At 35.2% G+C, this 19,884-nt stretch overlaps 1 protein-coding gene across 1 annotated transcript in view; it reads right to left on the reverse strand.

Moving 5' to 3' along the window:
* CNTLN (centlein) overlaps window positions 1–19,884 on the reverse strand; it is a 186,975-nt gene that overhangs the window by 163,993 nt on the left and 3,098 nt on the right. Inside the window, 2 exon segments of the mRNA XM_079330391.1 lie at window positions 5,632–5,683; window positions 5,686–5,707. Of these exon segments, the coding sequence (XP_079186517.1) occupies window positions 5,632–5,683; window positions 5,686–5,707 (74 nt within the window).

The following is a 19,884-nucleotide window of genomic DNA, read 5'->3' on the forward strand; positions in this document are numbered from 1 at the left end:
ATGGAATGTTGACTTATGTTCAACGTTCTGAGAATTTTTAATGAAACAGGATATTAAACTTTCATTAACTGTAGAAAATCACAATTATTTGACCTTAGCCAGAAAGGTTGTACTCTTATGCTCTATTATTCTCTCCACTGTATTGAGTGATAGTAACTGGGCAGTCCATTGTATTTTAAATTTCAAGTGACAAAATGGTAATGGCTTTCATTTTATTTACATCACTGTCCTCCTGTCATTGTGTTTTCTGTTAATTTGTAAAAGGGTGTTTTAAGAAAGCTTCTACACATCATCCCTTCAAAAATATGAAAGATACAGATTTTTAATTTTTTCAATTGATGTAGGCATCTACAGTGTTTATTTGTACAGCACATTCACTTATCCTTTTACATAAAAAGTACTTGCCATTTTCAGTAAATCTGCAGTCAGCAAAGAATCTATGTCAACCTGTTTATGCTTCTTCCACAATCAGCTATTCACAGGATGCTACAAACCACAGTGTAAGCTCCTGCAATTACCTTTCCAAAAATTCTTTGGTTATTTTTGATCTCTTGCTTTTCAGCCATATTTTTGTCCATCTGTTCACCTTTAGACAGATGTAACTCCTCAGGAAGAAAAACAACAAAACTTTCAATCACTGGCACTAACACTCTGGTTGCCACCATTTCTTAAGAGTGGCGTGAAATGATAAATCCATTCTTTGCCTTTGTTAAGACCTGCAATACACAGTACACTTCAAATCCAGATGTGGAAAAACCTCTGCCTAAGGCAGGCTTGCCATAGGTAAGTATCTGTAGGGTATCAACCCACATACTACAATCCCCACGTATATTTACCAAGTCTTGTATCATTGCCACAGTTTGATCATTAATGGATCCTGCTACATCCCCCTTCCAGAAGAAAATTAAAGAGTCAGCTAGAAGCCTTAGAGGAAAATCAGTCTGTTGACTTGTCAAGCTTTCAAGTACTACAGAAGGAAGAGTCTTAAAGCAGAGCTCTGAAGTTTACAAAAATATTTCAAAACATTTTATACTCTCATCTAAACCCAAATCCATTTCAGTTTACACATGCATTTACTTAATAAGAGCTATTTTCTAGCACCTTTTTTTTTAAATAATAAAAAAAAATCTTTCAAAAGGCAGCAAACTAGAAATAGCATACTCTTTACATAATACTGAGATCAATAGTATTTAAAGTAGCTGGAAAGTATACTAACATGAGTAGTAGTTTTACAATGGCTTGTTTAAAATACCTGGAGGCTTTTACATATCCCAAAGGCATTTCTCATTTGCACAGTAAAGATAATTTTTTGTTTATATCTGAATATCAAATTGGGAATATAGTTACAGTTATCCAGCAAGAACTGCAAAGACTGCTGAAAAGTGTAATATCATTGGTGTATTACAGGAATCAGCAGCATAGCCATAAAAAAGTACAAGTTACATTTTTGCAATTTTAGGGCAGGAGACTTTCTATTCTGGGGCCATGAAAGCATTTGAAAATAACAGACAAACAATGGCAAGGTACTAGTAATTTCTCCATACACTCCCCCAGTTATATGTTTTATATTTTCCTGGTTTATTTTGAAAAAGATATTATGAGGAATTGTCTAATGCTATAAATATAAATTACCTTACTGTAAAGCTAACACTGCCCATCCAATTCCTCCTAATATGTATTTTCTTTTCTTCATCACATATCTGTGGTGTAAGTTGTAAGGCTCTAAATGAGCATTTTGTCCTGCATGTTTTTATTCTCGTCACTGTAATCTCCTGAAGAAAGCCTAACTGTCTATTTCGTCAATTTAATGACTGAAATCCACTGGACAATATTGTTTGATTCTTCATAGGTATATGAATACATATACATGTTCACATATATATATATGTGATATAGGAAGGTGCGCATGCTTGTGCTTTCTTAGATTCTGTCTGCTTCCACTACTTATCTGGCTTATATAACCTCAGGTAGTCTCTAACAAAGATTTGGTGGGGAATGAAAGTTTCTTGGTCGTGGAACTTTTGGTGGAAAGAGAACACAAAAATGAAGCTATTCAAACAGTGGTGTTATCCCTGTCACAAGAAGAAACAAAAGAAGGTTTAAATCCACCTCATACTATCTCAAAATCTCATAATAAGCCCGAGCAAGACAGAAAAAGTTCTGAACTTGAATATGATTGGGTCTCTATTGTTCCTAATATAGATGAGAAGGAAAAAAATTCTATAAAACGTAAATGGTTTTTATCAGATTTCAGTGTAAATTTTCAATTTCCAGGTCATTTTATATAACTGTATAATATAGAAAAATGGGCTGCAAGCAGCACAGATCCTCCCAAGTGACATGCTTCAGGATCATCTTGCTTATAACAGTTATTTGATTACCCCATCTTTTAGACTCTTTAAACCCATGTATTTCTCCCAGATTAACAAACCCAGAAAATCTTTTGTCCTGTAACTTTCTGAAAAGCAGCAGGGGTAGATAGCAGATTTCCTGTAAAGCTAATCAATGCATTGGAACTAAGATAAATTGATGCCAGCATAAAATAAACATATTATTTATATAATCTCCTATCAGGCAAGGAATAAGACAAAAACTTTTCTGAAAGGATGTATGTGAAGAGGTACAGTCATGAAACTGAAGCTACTGAGGAAATCGTTATGGCAAGTAATAACAGAAAAAGGACAGAATATATGGGGCTGTAATTTGGTTGTGCAGAAGGTTCACAGGTAAAGCTGGGCTAGAAACTATTTCCAAAGCGGCAATTAGACCATTCTCAGGCAAAAGAGATGAAGCTACATCAATTAAAGCAAAAAATACACACTACTGATCCACCTGTCAAATCAAAGCAACCCCAAAGTTCAAAGTTGTGATTAATAAAACTCCTATATACCGAATGGTTTTTATCCAAACCTATTCCAGGATTCTCAAGAGTAATGATAACACCTAAAAAGATGCTGTGGAAGCAATTTCTTCTTTCTTAATTCCATAATTCAGAGAAGAATGGAAAAGCTGTGATATACATGTACAGCCTCGAGTTCAAAAAGGTTCTAAAGCATTAGTGTAATTCTAAAAGAGTAGAGGACATAAAAAAACGAGACAAGCATGTTAACAGACATATGTTGGCAGGGCTTCATATACCAATCACCATCCTCTATACAGTGCAAAACACATACAAAAAATTCAGCTTATTATCTTGCTTTTGTGCATGAAGGTGGTATAAAGGAACGCCATATTCATTGCATCTATAAAGATAATACACAAAATTACCGATTTATGTTCTAAATAAAGCATAAAATAATTTAAAGCAAGGGACAACTACTAAGAATAAAAATATTCCTATACATAAAGAATAATAAACAAAGAAAAGAGACTGTATCTTATACAGGCACCCAATTCAAGAACTCCAAATAATTCATTAATTGACCATTATTTAAATGTATGCTTTCTAACATCTCTACATTTCAATTCATCTTAATATACTGATAATTTTTATATGTAACATAAATAAAGAATGTTAATAAGTCTGAACATCTGCTTTTGCCTTCTTAAGCTTCAGGTAAAAGAACTGCAATTTTCTTCATTGTTCAGCTATCTATAAAATGTGGTTAGGACAATAAACTTTTTTAATGTTTTCAACATAACTGTGCCTATATAAATGTAATGTAAGTTTAAATACATTAAATACTGTATTTATGTATTTTATGCAGTTCAATCATTTTTCATGTTTTGTGAAGGAAGATGAATTCTACCACCAATGTTCTCATGAAAACATGACCTAATTCTATGGAAATAAATCATTATGATTTTGCATTTCAACATAAATGAATGATGCTATGAATTTGTGCATCAATCTTCATCATATATTAAAATTATGTCCCAAATCAAACATGAAAACAATAGTAAAAATAGTATACTGCCTAAACAGCCAAGCTACTACCCTCTGCAGTTAAGTGTCCCAGTACAAAGCCAGCAGTTGATACCTATGATCACTGGTAACCATATGTAAACCTCCCAACAACATCTAACTGAAAAATAATGTCCTTACACTATCACTATCTTCCTCTGGATATGAATCCTATAGAATGTTAGTTTTAGTTACACAATTACACTGTATTCTTGAGCAAAAATTTTCATTGCTTTATGCTTGGCAGAACAGGGCACAAGGCTATGAAAAATAGTGACGGAGAGGGGATCAATATATTGATATTGGTCATCAATACATGTAACTATCTCAAAGGTTCGTGTCAGGAGGATGAGGCCACACTCTTTTCAGTGGTGCCTCAACATAAGTCAGAACTTCTTTAGACTGAGGGTGGCAGAGCATTGGAACAGACTGCCTAGAGAGGTTGTGGAGCTTCCTTCTCTAGAAACACTCAAAACCCACCTGTACACATTTCTGTGTCACCTACTTTAGGTAATCCTGTCTTGGCAGAAGGGCTAAACTAGATGATCTCCCAAAGTCTCTTCTAACCCTAACAATATCACAATTCTGTGAAATGCACTCCCAGACAAAGCAGTTAATGCTATACTTTCACAAGTGAAAGAACATATACAGACGGACTCCAGAAAGGAAAGATGTGAACAACAAAATATGCCTTCTAAGATCAAAGCACTCAGTGGAAATCCAAAGGAGCCAGGACCTCTTGTGAATCTGTAACAAGCCTCCCAAGTAAAATTGGCATGCCATCTTAAAAAGTTAAAATTCTTTTTTTCTCTTTTAAAAAAATTCCCCTCTTTGATTTTAGAAAAGGGAACTCATGGCACTCTAAGATCATTAAGTGTTTCAATTCTGACAGTTAACTCATTCACAATCTCTTTATCTTTGGCCTACAAAAAAAACTGAATTCATAAATATTAGCATTACAAAACAATCAAATACATACTGTGACAATTAACTAACATTTACAGGATTCAGATAACAGTAAGTATCATGAAGAAATCATCACTGTTACTATCCTCAGAGGAATAAGCTGCAGAAGTAAGATCCCATCTGTCTGCACTAGTGGAGATGGAAGCACTTGCAGTCAGGGAAAAGTTCCACCCCCAGAGGGTGGCTGAGCACTGGAACTGCTCCCCAGGAAGTAACCACAGCACCAGCCTGACAGAATTCAAGAAGCATTTGTACAATGTTCTCAGGCACATGGTGGGACTCTTGGGGTATCCTGTGTAGAGCAGGGAGTAGGACTCAACCTCTTCCAATTCAGCATATTTTATGACCCTATGATAGTTATCTCTCCTATTACCAAGTCTTAGCTTTTCACTTCCTCAAGAATTCAGATAAACATAATTTATCCAACAGCTGATGATACTGGAAAATCTTCCTCCTCCTTCTCTTTCAAACAAAATAAGAAAACAAAATATTACAAGTTTTAAATTATAAATGTACTGCTTTGAACTTTAGCACAGCAATCTCAGTGAGAACAGATTTTAAAGTATGCTTCAACTTCCACAAAAAAAAAAGAAAATCTGTAATGTATTCTAGGCATGCTTGACAACATTTAACAATTAAACTGTTTCAATACATTTTCTGAACTCAACATAGTTCTCAATTAGAAATATAGAGATATGGTATCAGTGGGGGAGTTCAGTTGCTTTTTGTTTAAAAGTAGCATGTTAAATCTTCAAACTCACCTTTCCACAACCAAGCTAACAACTGGTTTTGACACCTGGAGATCTTTCCAAGAGACCACACAAATTCTTTATCAGCCTTAGAAACAGGAAAAAAGAAGAAAAAACACATTACACATTTAATGCCTTTTACAGACAAAAAAAAAATAAAAAGTTATAATAAGCATATTCAAAAGACAATTGCCAAGAAAACCCTACTCTAGCGAAATTCCCCGCAAGTTACTCACTATTCCATGAATGACAAAAACACAGCAAATGGTTCTCTTGAATAAACAAAGTTTTAACCATATAGAATATTGAAGTAAAACAAACACCTACAATCAACTTTAAAATATTACGCAACGCAACATATCGGAGCAGAAATTATATTCTTCAAAGAAGGCTGCCTTTTGCTATAGCTATTACTGACAAAAATTCTATTAAATACTAAGCCTGGAATACCTGCTTCAATATTAAGTTTTACCACATGCAGCTCTTTATTTCAAAATATTCAATAAAACAGTCTTCTAACACACATTCATCTAACTTGCAGTATATAGAAGTTCTGAAAAAAAAAATCAAGTGTGACCAAGAAAACCATGTTCTTTACAAACCGACTTCAGAAAGTTTGTGAAAACTAGATAACAGCTTAAAGCTCTCCCACATTTATATTTTCTACTACACATTAGATGCTATTTTTCACTGGGGTCTTCTTATTCCAATATGATTTTATTACTGGAAGCACCAGTATTAGTTATTTTACAATCTAAACCCATGTGTTAATTATATAAAAATGTCAGGGTAGAAAAATACAGTTCAGCAAAAAATGAAGACCAGCAAGAAAATATGTAAACCATAGTGTAGACTAGGATGAAACCTACTGAAATGGTCTAACATGAAATCATGAACTAATAAGCCAAACTATCATATTGGCAGCTAGGCCCATTCAACAGGCAAAAATAATTAGAGTGCAGTTATGTCTACTAGTGTTTTGAAAACAGAGAATCATTTAGACTGGAAAAGATATTTCTGGTCAAGACATCCATCCATTAGCCTAACATTGCTACATCCACCACTAATCCCTAAATGCGATAACTACATGACTTTCAAATGTCGTCAGGGATGGCACTTTCATGAGTAGACTGTTCCAGTGCCTGACAAGAAATTCTTTCTAATGTCAAATCTAAATGTTAAAAACCAAATGGCCAAAAAGATTTTGTAACTTAAGGCCATTATCCGCTTATGCAAAGTGCACTACACCAGAAAAAGTTCAACTTTCTTAAAAGCAGAAAAATTTCAATTAACTCACTTTCACAGGTTATACACAGTTTTTAAAATGTTGACTGTGTATCTTGAATTTCCAAACAAAATCAAACAATTAACCAAAGAAACCCAAAAAACAGCTGTGCAGAAAGAGGATTTCAAAACACTTGAAAAAACCACAGTCCTGCTCTAACCAAATTGGATTACTAGTGTAAGCATTCTTCCAAACCAAGAGTGATCCTGTTGCATGCAAACAGTAGTTAATGGTGCACTGCATTCATTTTTGTAGAAAGGTTAACACAAAACCTGAACAGTACATCATATAATTAATAACTCAAATGACTTTGCATCAGTATCCAAGTCTTTGTTCAGTACAAGCATTAAAAATAGGTTAATTTTCAGCTCAGAATTAAGATAAAAGATAAACACTAAGCACAATATTAATTGGGTTACTGAGTAAAAAGAAAAGAAGTACAAGCCCTCATTTCATGGTATCACCTTACACACTTAGTATACTGAACTTTTATGTATCAGAGGAAGGACAATAAAAAGTGTGCACTTATTTCATGGCCTCAAAATAAAAGACACCATCTCCCAAAAATGCCTTGCCAGACAGACCACCTGAAGAGTTACAATGTGTGCAGACTGTGAACCAGGCATGAGGTACTGCTTCTCAGGAAGAAACAGAATGAAAAACAAAAATGTTTTCCAGATTTAGAAGAACCGCTGCAGACTTCCAAAAAGCATTAGGATCCACAAGAAGCCAGATTCAGAGTAATTTTAACATCTAAAAACGTCTTGTGTTTATGCTGGTAAGTCAGGGCAGTAAAAAACAAAACAAACACACAAAAATCAAGCCACAAAGCCAGACTAAACATCTCTAAACAATAGCAAAGAAAATATGATTTCTTTTTAATTATTTCAAGGGACATTAAATCAGTAGTCCTTCTAGCTGAAACAACACTACTTTCACAGAATCATCTCGGCTGGAAACAACATCTGAGATCATGCAGTCCAACCTATAATCAAACACCACCATACCAAACAGACCACAGCACTGAATGCCACATCCAGTCTTGGCTTAAACACCTTCAGGGACAGTGACTGCACCACCGCCTTGGGCAACCCATTGCAATGCCCAGTCATGCCTTCTGTGAAGAAATTCTTCCTAATGTCCAACCTACACCTCTCCTGACACAGTTTAAGCCTGTGTCCTCTTGTCCAGTTGCTGGTTGCCTGTGAGAAGAGACTGACCCTCTCCCACCTGCACCCTCCTTCCAGGAAGCTCTACAGTGACAATGTCACACCTGAGCCTCCTGCTCTCCAGGCTCTCTCAGCCACTCCTCACAGGACTTGAGTTCTACACCCTTCACGAGCCTTGCTGCTTTTCAGCATAAGGAAATCTTTGAATCATAATAGCAGGAATAAACCACTGTCTCTACTTCAATTTTAAAATAATTCTAATTTAAATTACTCAGCTGATCAGAAATATGGAGAGCAGAAATGACATGGTAATAGTATTTGAGCATTTTGGCATATTTAATACAGAAATCACTGTGTATTTTATACTAAACTACCATAAATTAGACTAAAGACCAAGATATTACTGAAGAGAGAAGACCCAATAGAACAAAGTGCTAATAGTACTCTACCTGAAAACACTCAGAAATCTTGAGTTAACCAGTCAAAAGTTTCTTATGCTGACTGATGACCTCATGAGCTATGTTTAGTCAGTTTTATTTGCCTGTTTGAAGTGTTGGATCTGCTTTTAAGCATCCTTTCTTAACCTTCCCCTTTACCATCCTGAATACAAAACCACAGAAGCAGCTGTTGGGTCTTCTGCCTTTTTATTTTTTTTTAATATGTATTAGAAGAGCTGAGACCCTTAGGTTTCCATAAGACTCTAAGAAGCACTATCAAACACCATTTGACTCCCTACAAGAAGCAGTGTCTGCTTTTTGTCCTACCATGCAGATTCGTAAACATTTCAGGTCCCAGTAGGAAATAGTTTGAGGCATCCTAAGAACATGGAAGAGCACACAACCTTCAGACAATATTTCTAAGACAGCTTTCCTCCGTTACAAAAAGAAAAGCCAAAAAATGGAAAACAACAGCAAAAAGTATTGAATTGTTTCTAACGAACAAATATGTACTCTATACATGTGCAATAAGAGGGAGGTCTTCACATCCTCCCACAAGTTTTGCTCAGCATACAGCATGTATTGAGCCTCTGACAACTGAATTTCTATCTAATCTTTGCCAAATCTCCCTTTGATAATATAAATATAAAATAATGACATTTCAACAAACATTCCTACTGAGAACACTCAGGTGCAAACCATCTCTTTTAACTGCTGTTCAATTTAACCTCTAACTATTCCACAGACTATTTTAAGTTGTCCAAAGAAGAGTAAAATCAGCCACAAACTTGTACTCATATTAGTGAAATTGCCACTCCCTACATAACTAAGTTCTACAACACTTATGTCTGTGCTAAAAGAACAGCAGATGAAATAATACTTAAAAATTCCTCCTAACTGTAAAACAAAAAATATTATTTGCAATAAGGAGTGTTGAATGCATACTAAGCAAACTTCAAAGAAAAAGCTACACCAAACAGTATAAAAGGTGTCTATTAAATGATAAACAAATAACAACAACCACAACCACAAAATACAAACCAAAGCCTTTACAAACCCTATGGAAAGTCAAAAGCCATTGGAATTTCAAAATAGCAAAACAATGATATTTCAATACATGTTGTTTATTTCAGATTATGAAAAACTGATATTTAAAGTTATTAGTGCAAATTAGGAATGAGCACATGGAACTAAAAAGCAATGCCACAATTATATAAAAAATAGAAAGTAAATTAATTAAATATTAATTAAATAATTTAATTAAATAATCTAAATTAAATCATCATATGCCTTTCACTATGTATTCAATATTCTCTAAATGCACACAAAACCAAGCAATGTCCTGCCTAAGTGTACTTCTGCCAAAAGAATAAGGATGCAAATGCATCTTCAAATAACATTACCAGTAAAGAAAAGAAAAAAAAAATCAAACCAATAAAAAACCACAACTCCATCCAAAGTTAAAAATATGAGAACTTTATTTCACAAAAAGAAAGTTTGCACAGAAATGTACAAAAATTTTCATTATGACAACAAAATATTACTAAGAAAGTAGTCAAAGAATGTTAAGTTATGATATGTGACTTTCTTATCTTTAACGTGCCAAACATTTTAAAGGCTATTGCATTTAAATCTAAGTAATATGACTAATTAAGCATTTTGTATAATGGAATGAGTATTAGTTAGAAATTATTAAGGTTTAAGATGAAAAGAAGTTTAAACAATCTTTTTAAGCTCTTGGCAGAATTCATAGATTTGGTAAAGCTTTTCCCTGCACAGTCCTGGGAGCCAAACAATTTCTATGGAAAAAAAGACTGCTTGCTTACACTGTCTGAAGTTGGCACAGAAAAACTCTGCAGCTGTCAAGGCCTGGGATGTACAAATCTTCAGCTCACCCAAAGAACATTCAGCCTACCTAAGTCCAAGTTAACAGCTCAAGAGGCCAGCAAGAGTGTACCTTAAACAGCTGAGATCTTATATAAAGGCAGTATACAGATGTCATTTGAAAACAAGCAAAAATTGCTCATTACATACAACATATCTAATGTCAGATAAAGATGATGCAATTAAGTTTGCATGCAAGAACAAAAATACTGTGAAAAAAAAAAAGCACATTGTGTATTCTCTGGAAAGTGACATTTTTCCCCTTATCCCACAGTGAAAGTGATTGCTCATCATACTGAAAGACAAACAGAAATGCAGATTACCTTAGACTTTGAATGTGCTGTTTGCAAAGTAAACTGGACTTTTTCTTACTGATTTCTAACAGCAGCAAACTCAGAAACACTGACAAAAGCCACTAACAAATGTTACATGGCGTAACTATCTACAGCATGAGTATTTGCTTTCAAGTGAAGCTGTGAATTTTTAAACATCAGCAGAAATAAATAAAAAAAAATGCCTCTGACTTACAAGCAGGAAAGGTCAGATATTCTTATTTAAATAATTTTATCTTCTTTCTGGAAGGGAATTCTAAGCATAAACATTTCATTGCCTATTTGGTATCAGAAGTACCTAAAATGATATCAATATCATAGTTATTTGTCTAATGGAAACTTAGAGCCATATAATCTTTTGAAATTTTTTATACTGCTTTATGAAGGAGAATTAGCTGACATCTTCTTTTTTTAAATAATGATACTGAATTTACTAAAGTCAATTTTTTAAATTGCCAGTGAAACAAGTACCAAAAACATAAGCAGCATATTTTTTCTTTTTTTTCCACAGAAACTATACATTCATAAAAGTTTGGGCATTAAATTGAAAAGTAAGCTTAGTTTTTGTTTAGATGTGTATCATGCACTGTGTTGAGAACAAGGATAAACTGAAAAACTTTCCCTCTTTAACATAAATCTTTAACATAAATCAACCATCTCAGTTACCTGCAATTGAAATCAGTACTCTTTTTGATGTTCCACTGTATTTATTTCTAAGCACGTTAACTACTGTCAAGTCCTCCTATCACATCTTAAATCTTTCTAGCATTACAAATTATTATTGACTTATTATTATTCATCTCCTCAAATCTGGAAGGGAATACCTGCAGAGCAGAAAAAACCCCCACAAACCCCAATCTCTTCACACTCAATCCAAACAGCCTCTCCAATTGTCGCTACAAAAATACAGGACACAAACCCTCATTCTAGCTCTTTAATCAGTCCACATCCCCAAGTGGGAACATAAAATAGCTGGAAAGACAGAAGCTGCAATTGGTTTACTGATAATTTTTAGTAAGCACTCCATAATAATCACATGCTGATAATTTTCTGTGTTATGAATTGAGTATTTCAAAACACATGATTGCCATGCTGGAAAATTTTGTTTGAAAATCAGACTACATAGCAGGGGAACACATTAAATAACCTGCCTGGCTTGTATAAGCACTGAAAAACCTGCAAGAAAATTTTTTCAGTGGACTGTTCTGGACTGCCCTAACATCTAGGATAGACTAGTGCACTTCCAACTAAGCAGCTGAAGTCTTTTACCAAGCTGACATATACACTTCACACTCAAGTGACAAGCCTTGCTTCTTTCTTAGGTCTCACAAGACTTTTAAACTTACACTGCTACATACTTACTGTCAGTTCAGACTCTCTTGATCCTACTGTGCCAATGTTTCTTTGTGTTTCCCAATCACATATTATATTCCTAAATAAGAGGTATTCTCTTTACAACAGTCCTGCTGAGTAGTCACAATAAAAAATACTTTTACTGTCTAGAGAATCTCAGTAGCTCAGATGAAAACTTGACACACCAGGCTCTTAAAATAATACTGGTGTTATTTTCAAGTTCACAGAAGTCACTCGCAGGCAGTATGCACTGATAACATCTAATTAACAAGCAAAAATTCGTTAATAGGGCTGTAGGTGACTTGACCAGGTTGCTTTTTTTAACAGATGTCATCAGCAAACAACAGTATTTCCCCTGTCCCTTCAATTCCTTAATGTTGCAGCATGAGATATGATCAACATGTAAATGCTTTATAGTAAAAAAAAAAAGTTTCATGTATATTCCACGTTTAATTTTCTATTCAAAGAAATTCCTGCTATCTTGTCTCTGTTGGTAGTTCTTGCTTGCAATAAGTAGACATTTGATTCAAAAAGGTACAATGTAGTATACTGCTTTACTTACACTTGTGTGCAAATATACACCCCCACACACCCCCTCACACACAAACTCCCTTAGAAACTGAATCCTTACTCAGTACTCTGCTAAATGCAAATAAACACCATTATTGTTGCCACATTGTTGCCACTGTTACAATGCTGATGCCATAACAGTGGTCTAAGCAAAAATATCAGCCAACTTACACCAAAAGATGCTGTCATTACACATGATTTCATCAATATATTCCCAGGTTAGTTCATGAGCGTAACAGAAAGACAGCAATGCACTTAACTGAATAATTTTATAATACATTCTTAATTGGCATAAATAACTGACTTATTGTGGTATCAACTGGCAAGAAATACAAGGTACTTCCTGATTATGGCTCAGTCAAAAAATTAACATCACTGAATGCAGACCAGTATTATCACAGAAAGAAGGGACAAAAAAAACCCCATCAATTCACTTGTAGACAAGAACTTATTAGATAGACATGGACCTAGTACACACAATGCCACCCTCACTGAATACCAAAAAGTAAACTACTTTCTTCTTCAGTGAGCACACAGGATGCTCTGTTTCCCGTCATTCACTAGAACAGCCTTCTGCCCAGAAGTTGCTTCATTCTGAGCATTCAATATTGGAGATGTGGCACTTGATGAATTTAGAAAATCTTTTCAAAAGGGAGAAAATTGAGAAATCAAAAGCTTTCTTTTAATCCCTTTCTAGATCAAGGATGGTGGGATAAGTGATCTGCCAGATTTCATTTCAAGCTATAACCTTCTAAACTACTTCAATTAAAACTAACTTAAGTCATAGAAGTAATTTAAACAGAAGACACACAGAATTGGATAGGACATGAATTTCCTAAGTCACATAACTGCTTTCTGTAAGCACTACAATTCTGAGAGTTAGTGTAACAATTTCATCACTTATTTGAGAGCACAGGATAATTTAAAAGCTACAACACAGTTCTTAGAGTTGGTTTTGTTTAAATGTATTGCTCTGGATTAGTGTAATCATAATGCACTTGTGATTTTTACTCCAAGAACACAGGAATGAATAAATTATTTTATTTTACAGAAAATATAACCATATGCATGCATTTTGGTATATTCCCTCTGTACTACCATGACTAACCAAGTGCAATTTAGGTCCAATATTTCAACTGCACCTGAAATGACATTGTAGTATTTTCTAAATCCTGTACAATTGTGGACAAATAGGAGAATACTTGAATACTCTTTAAACTGTGAGCTAAACTTCAAATAGCTTAAACAGTGCACTCTCCCTATAGCAAAGAACAAGAAGGCTATCTGAAGTCACTCTCCAACAGTATACCTCCTTTTATCGAACCAAAATAATTATATGGGAAAACTACACCAGCCACATTCTCCTCCATGATGAATCTTTAACAACATGGCAAACACAGAAATCGAACTGTGTTCTAGAGGTCTCCTCAATGCATTTGGAAAAATTACAAGTGCCTAAATCTCTGCACATAATATACAACTTCCTTTATTGACAAAAGCAATGGTTTGTTGTTCCCATAATAGGTATTTTTTGCACTCATGTCCATCTTATGGCAGTCAGACAAAGTCTCCAGTGACTGGAAGAAAGCGAATTTCATGTCTTTTTTTTAAAAACGTTAAAAAGGATCTTGGGAACCACCAATCTGTAAACATTACCATGGTGCCCAGTAAAATCACTGGAAGCTAGGTGTCTTAGGTTACAATGTAAGATGTAACCAAAAGCATGCATATTTTATTACCATCTTCATAAGCTACTACAAGAGGCAGTGTTCCTTACCTCCTCCAAGACTCATCCCTGATAACTCCCTCTGGGGCTCCCTCAGCCAATGGACAATCTCATTGCATGACTCAAAAATCACATCATCTCATTGTGAGATGCTCTGCCCAGGGGAAGGAACCAAGCATTTCTACCTGGATATAACCTGATATTGGGAACAGTGCAAGCAGCCCTACCGACTGGATTACCTTCTACAGGAAGACCACTTCAACACAATCACATCCATCCTTTAATTGGACTGCTATCACTATCCTGACCAACCGGGTGTCAGTTGTATCCTGACTCTGCCACTGTTTCTGTACGAATGCCCTTACTTTAAATTTTCTTGTTAAATTGTAGTTCTGACGTGGAATCTCCCACTGCTTGCTTTCAAACCAGTAAACTTTGACAAGCCACATGAATGACAAGAAGGCACTTAGATACAGGCAACATACTTCACTGAAGGCAAACCATGAATCTAATGGTCCTATAAGTGGAGCGATTACATCAGTGGATAAATGAAGAACTATGGATGTCATCTACTTACACTTCCATAAAGCCTTTGATACAGCCCTCCACAACATTCTTGCCATTTCGTTGGAGAACTAATGGGTTTGATGAATGGACTATTAGACGAATAAGGAATGGGCTTTATATGCCTATCTAGAGTGTTACAGCTAACAGATCTGTGTCCACACGGAAACCAATCATAAGTGGTGTTCCTCCAGGTTTTATAATGAAACCAGCACTGTTTAGTATCTTTCTAATTACATCTTCATGATATAAACAGTATCAAACTAAGCACTGCAGTTTCTACACCAGCAGGAAGAAATGCCATCCAGAGAGAATGACATGTGGCAGGCTTGAAAATCTCAAAAGTTGAAACAAGGCGAAGTGCAAGGTCTTGCACCTGGGTTGGGCAAAGCCCATCATCAATACAGACTGTGGGATGAATTGATTGAGAGAACTTGCATGAACTGCTGGACAAAATGCTCAACATGAGCCAGTAGCATGCACTTGCACACCAGAGAGCCAACTGTATCCTAGGCCCACTAGCTAACAGGAGACAATTCTCCCTCCCTGGTCAGCTGTTATGAGACCCTACCTGGAGTACTGTGTCCAGTTCTGTGGATCCCAGCACCAGAAAGGCATGGCCATATTAACACAGGTCCAAAGTAGAGCCACAAAACTGACCAGAGGCATGAAACACCCTTCCTGCAAAAACAGGATGGAAGAATTTGGTTTGTGCTGCCTGGAAAATGCACACAAAGGTCCTGAATACAGCCTTTCAATACCTAAAGGGTGTTTCCACAGACTTTACCAGTGCCTAAAGTAACAGGAGAAGGTTCAACAGTTTTAAACTGTACCCTTTTCACTTAAAAACATTTGAATTTGGATTAAGTATAGATTCAGAATGAACATAAGCAAAGTGTGGAAAACAGGGTGGAGTGGCAACAGAAGAAGACTGCAGATCCCCCATCACTGAAGTGTTCAAAGACATCTTGGGGTAGGGTTTTAAGCAACATGACCTATTGACAGACATTCCTGGCCAGGGAGGCTGGACTGGATGATCTTTACAGGTGTTTCCAACCCAAGCCATGTTATAACTCTGTAATGTCTACACCAAATTTTAAATTCCCACTGACATGCGGGGCCAATCTGAAATATTCACACACAGACATACTGCAAATGGGGAACTACTTTATGAAGAATAAAAATATACTTTTTTTTTCTAAACCCACTTCTAGATCATCTTCAGTTTTACTTCTATATTCTAAAGCAGTATGTTTAAAAAGGAATAGCAGGTACAAAAAAAAATTTCACTACACTTAACTGAAATTTTTCAGAAGCAAAAACAAAATAGAAGAAAATCAACTTAGGTACTCAACAACACCATTCTGTATATAATACATAAAGAGTAAGGCCTTTATTAACAACACCTGTACTAATCAAACTCATGTGATTTACACTCCTTATGGCAAAATGTAAGAGTGTAAAATAACCAAAAAACCACCCAAAGCACAAAACAGCTGGCATCCCTTGGCACCAATAAATATGTGGTCTTGGCTTAATCACTAAAAAAAGAAATTAGTGTTTAATGGATGGAAGCACTAAACACTTTGCTCCATTTGAAAAGAAGAGTATGGATATCAACTCTTTATGTAGAAGAAATACTAACACACTCAAATTTTCAAATTCATACTGGTAGTTTACCAAAATTTCAATTTTGGTCACAAAGTTGGATGGATAATAACTAAGTTGACATAAAAGAATATCACCATGCATGAACTATGTTTTAGTGTTCTGGTTTTTTAGGTCTTTTAATGTATTGTTCATTTCAATTCTCAGATATTTATTTAAAACCATCTCTACAATGTATAATCACATGCATCTGCAATATCTAATCACCTTTATGAAGCAACACAATGTCTTGCTGTGTTAGTTAATGTATTTTTCATGTTTACTTGTAAATAAAGGAGGGGGGTGTTAAAATTATGTATAAATCAATAGTATCATGAGTATATTATTTTCAGTGGGTGTGCTGGATATTAAATTGGTCCAGAATTACTAAATGCACCATTTTTTAGCACCACAGATAATGAAATATTTTCTGTTATCAGTGCTAATGATGGCAAATATAACATTTTACAACCCTCCCTCTCACAGTAAATGATCAAAACAAGACAGTTCCACTGCCTACAAAGAACTGTTCTTCAAGAACACCATAAAATAGGACATGAAGACCAAAATGGATCATAGCTTTCCACAATAAGTAGGAAACACAGCAAAACAAGGCAAGAAGCAATAGAAATCCCTGTGACTACACTTCCCACAAAGCAGCAGCCACCTTTCCTGTTCCTCTTTTACATAAAAATGCCTAGAGATATACATAGTCCATTCTTCAAGATTTCTTTCCAATCCTTAGTAATAAAGAGAAGCAAAAGCAGCAGTAGCTACTGGAAGATCTCTTTATTCTTCATTTATATTTAGCACCTTCTGACAAAAGTATTGAAATGCTACTGATGCTACAGCAGAACCTTTAAGATATTACTGATCAGTTCCTAACTTTTTGACTAATGGTGAACTATCTATATTTTAGTGGATAAACTGCATTTGTACATTGAAAACCATACACAGTATGGTTTCTGTGACTAAACAGTATGGTCTGTAGACTGCTGCAGTTGGCAGACTGTATTTTTGGGCTGTGCAGAGTACCATGCAACGGTGTACTTAATTTTTAACACAGAAGAGGATTAGGCATTGTAATTATCACTGACAGAAAAGGTACATGAGCTACAGAAGATAACACTAACAAGACCTCCCTAAAAATACTACATGTATTTTTATGCAGGAAAAAAAAATTAATAAAAAGATAGAGTAGTTGAGCCCTGGCAGAACCACAAAGTTAGAAAAGTCAGTCTTCAGTAAGGAAAACACAGTATCATTTTATCAGAAATATATGTCGTTATTACCTTTGAGATTAAAAAGCTGCAATGAGTAAAATGAAGACTGACGGCGTCTCGGTTCTTTTGAAACTGATAATGGGTAAATTGTTAATACACTTGTTTGAATTTAAAACAGCATTTTCGATGAATAGACAGATCCTAGGCTGCTAAATATAAAAACAGGCTAAACAAATCAAACTTGTCTTGTATCACCAATAATTGCTATTAAAACCAGAAGATAATGTGCTTGCTTCTTCCAACTTTCTGTATTACCATCAACATAGGACACTCAGCTCGATGTGGAAGATCCAGCCCAGAATCACTGTCTTAGTCAAAGCAAGAATTTGCTGTAGTTTCTCATCACAGAATACCTGAAAGAACTATGCTTATCTTTTCAGTTACAGAATAGGGGGGCATGAAGGCATCTGTTCTAGAAAAAGCCTGAGAGCTAGGACATCAATTATCAGTTCACCAATGCACATTATTTCACACCAAATGAACTATCCTTCACCACAAGAAGTTTCCTCACAGGACACTAAGGAATATGTTATGCATCTCTATAGACCAAATAGGTGGTTTAAAGAAATACATAAGACTAAAGAGAAAGCTAAAGAAAGCAGTCTTGGCTCAGAAATTCCACACATAAAATGAGCTTCCAGAGATACAACATATGAGCTCCTTACAAAAAAAAAAAAAAAAAAAAAAAAAAAAAACAAAACAAAAACAAAACCAAAAAAAAACCCAAAAAAAACCCAAAAAAAACCACCAAACCAATCCAAAAAAAGCACAAAGAACAGTAAAAATCAAAACAAGCACAAGGAAAAAACCAGAAACAAACAAATCAGACTAATTTCCTGTATCAGGCGCCACTGTTTTGCAAAAACAGCATAACCACCTGCTCCACCCTAAAAATACACAACCACAAGGGAAAAAAAGATGGAGGTAAAACACAAACCAGGTACTGAACATCTTGATATTTTGAGGTGACAGGCAGCAGAAATACCTGAAATAGAATGCAGCAATTAACACAAGTAACAGAGACAAGATGTGATGTGACTTACTATTTGACCTCTGTCTTTCCACTGCACTCCAACAACATCGAGCCTATCACAGAAATGTAACAAAATGTCAGAGGAAAAAAAAAATTAAATAAAAAACAATTTTCTGTTTTCTTTCCAATTTTCAGGACGCATAGTTTTATTTCTCAAGTATTTCTCAAACAAAATAAGAGGATCCACTGAATTTAAAAATAATCACAAAATTTCTTATTGCAGACATAACCATAATTTTCCCAAAACATCATACTATAGAGGTACACCTTCTTACCTTTATACAAGGCTTCTCAGTAGACAGTCTGGGCGTTTTGGACTATTTTGTTAATCTTGCTTTCTTACTTTTGCTAATTCCACCACAGTATCATACACCAACACCAGTTTTCACAGAGCAAGTGCAACAAAACTGGGCTTTTAACAGGCCCTACTCCAAGACCTTGCTTATTTCGATTGACCCTCCTATAATGGTTTGAGTAGTAGTATTAAAAGAAATATCAAGCTGCAGAAGTCAAAACTTAGTGGTAGAACCTCAGTTTTAGAAAATAATGAAAAAAGGAACACACACACAAAAAAGGAAATAATAAAAATATCATGTATGACTTTGGTAGGCCCCTTTATTTTGTGGAAATTGTTACTGTAACATAACAAATTTGAATAAGAACCTGCTTTTGAACATAAAGGCCTCCATCCTGGATGACTAAAAGAGCTGGGTTCTCTGGAATTCTTTCACAGAAAAGAAACAACATCCCGAAGCAGATGCCTGATACCTGAGGTTAGAGCAGAGCTAGCATGCAAAATACGTCCACTAAGACTCAGGAGTTTCACTAGCCAAAGAAGATGCCCACGTATTTAGCCAACAGAGCCCTTATAAACAGGCACCAGTTCCCAGGAAAGATTTAATTTTGGAAGTGGAGTTTATATGACAGTGAATATAATAGTCCAAGAAGGTGTGTAGAAGAAAAACATGGCATCATTTATTCA

The sequence above is a fragment of the Erithacus rubecula genome, assembly GCF_903797595.1.
Source record: "Erithacus rubecula genome assembly, chromosome: Z".
NCBI classification, from domain to species: Eukaryota; Metazoa; Chordata; class Aves; order Passeriformes; family Muscicapidae; genus Erithacus; species Erithacus rubecula.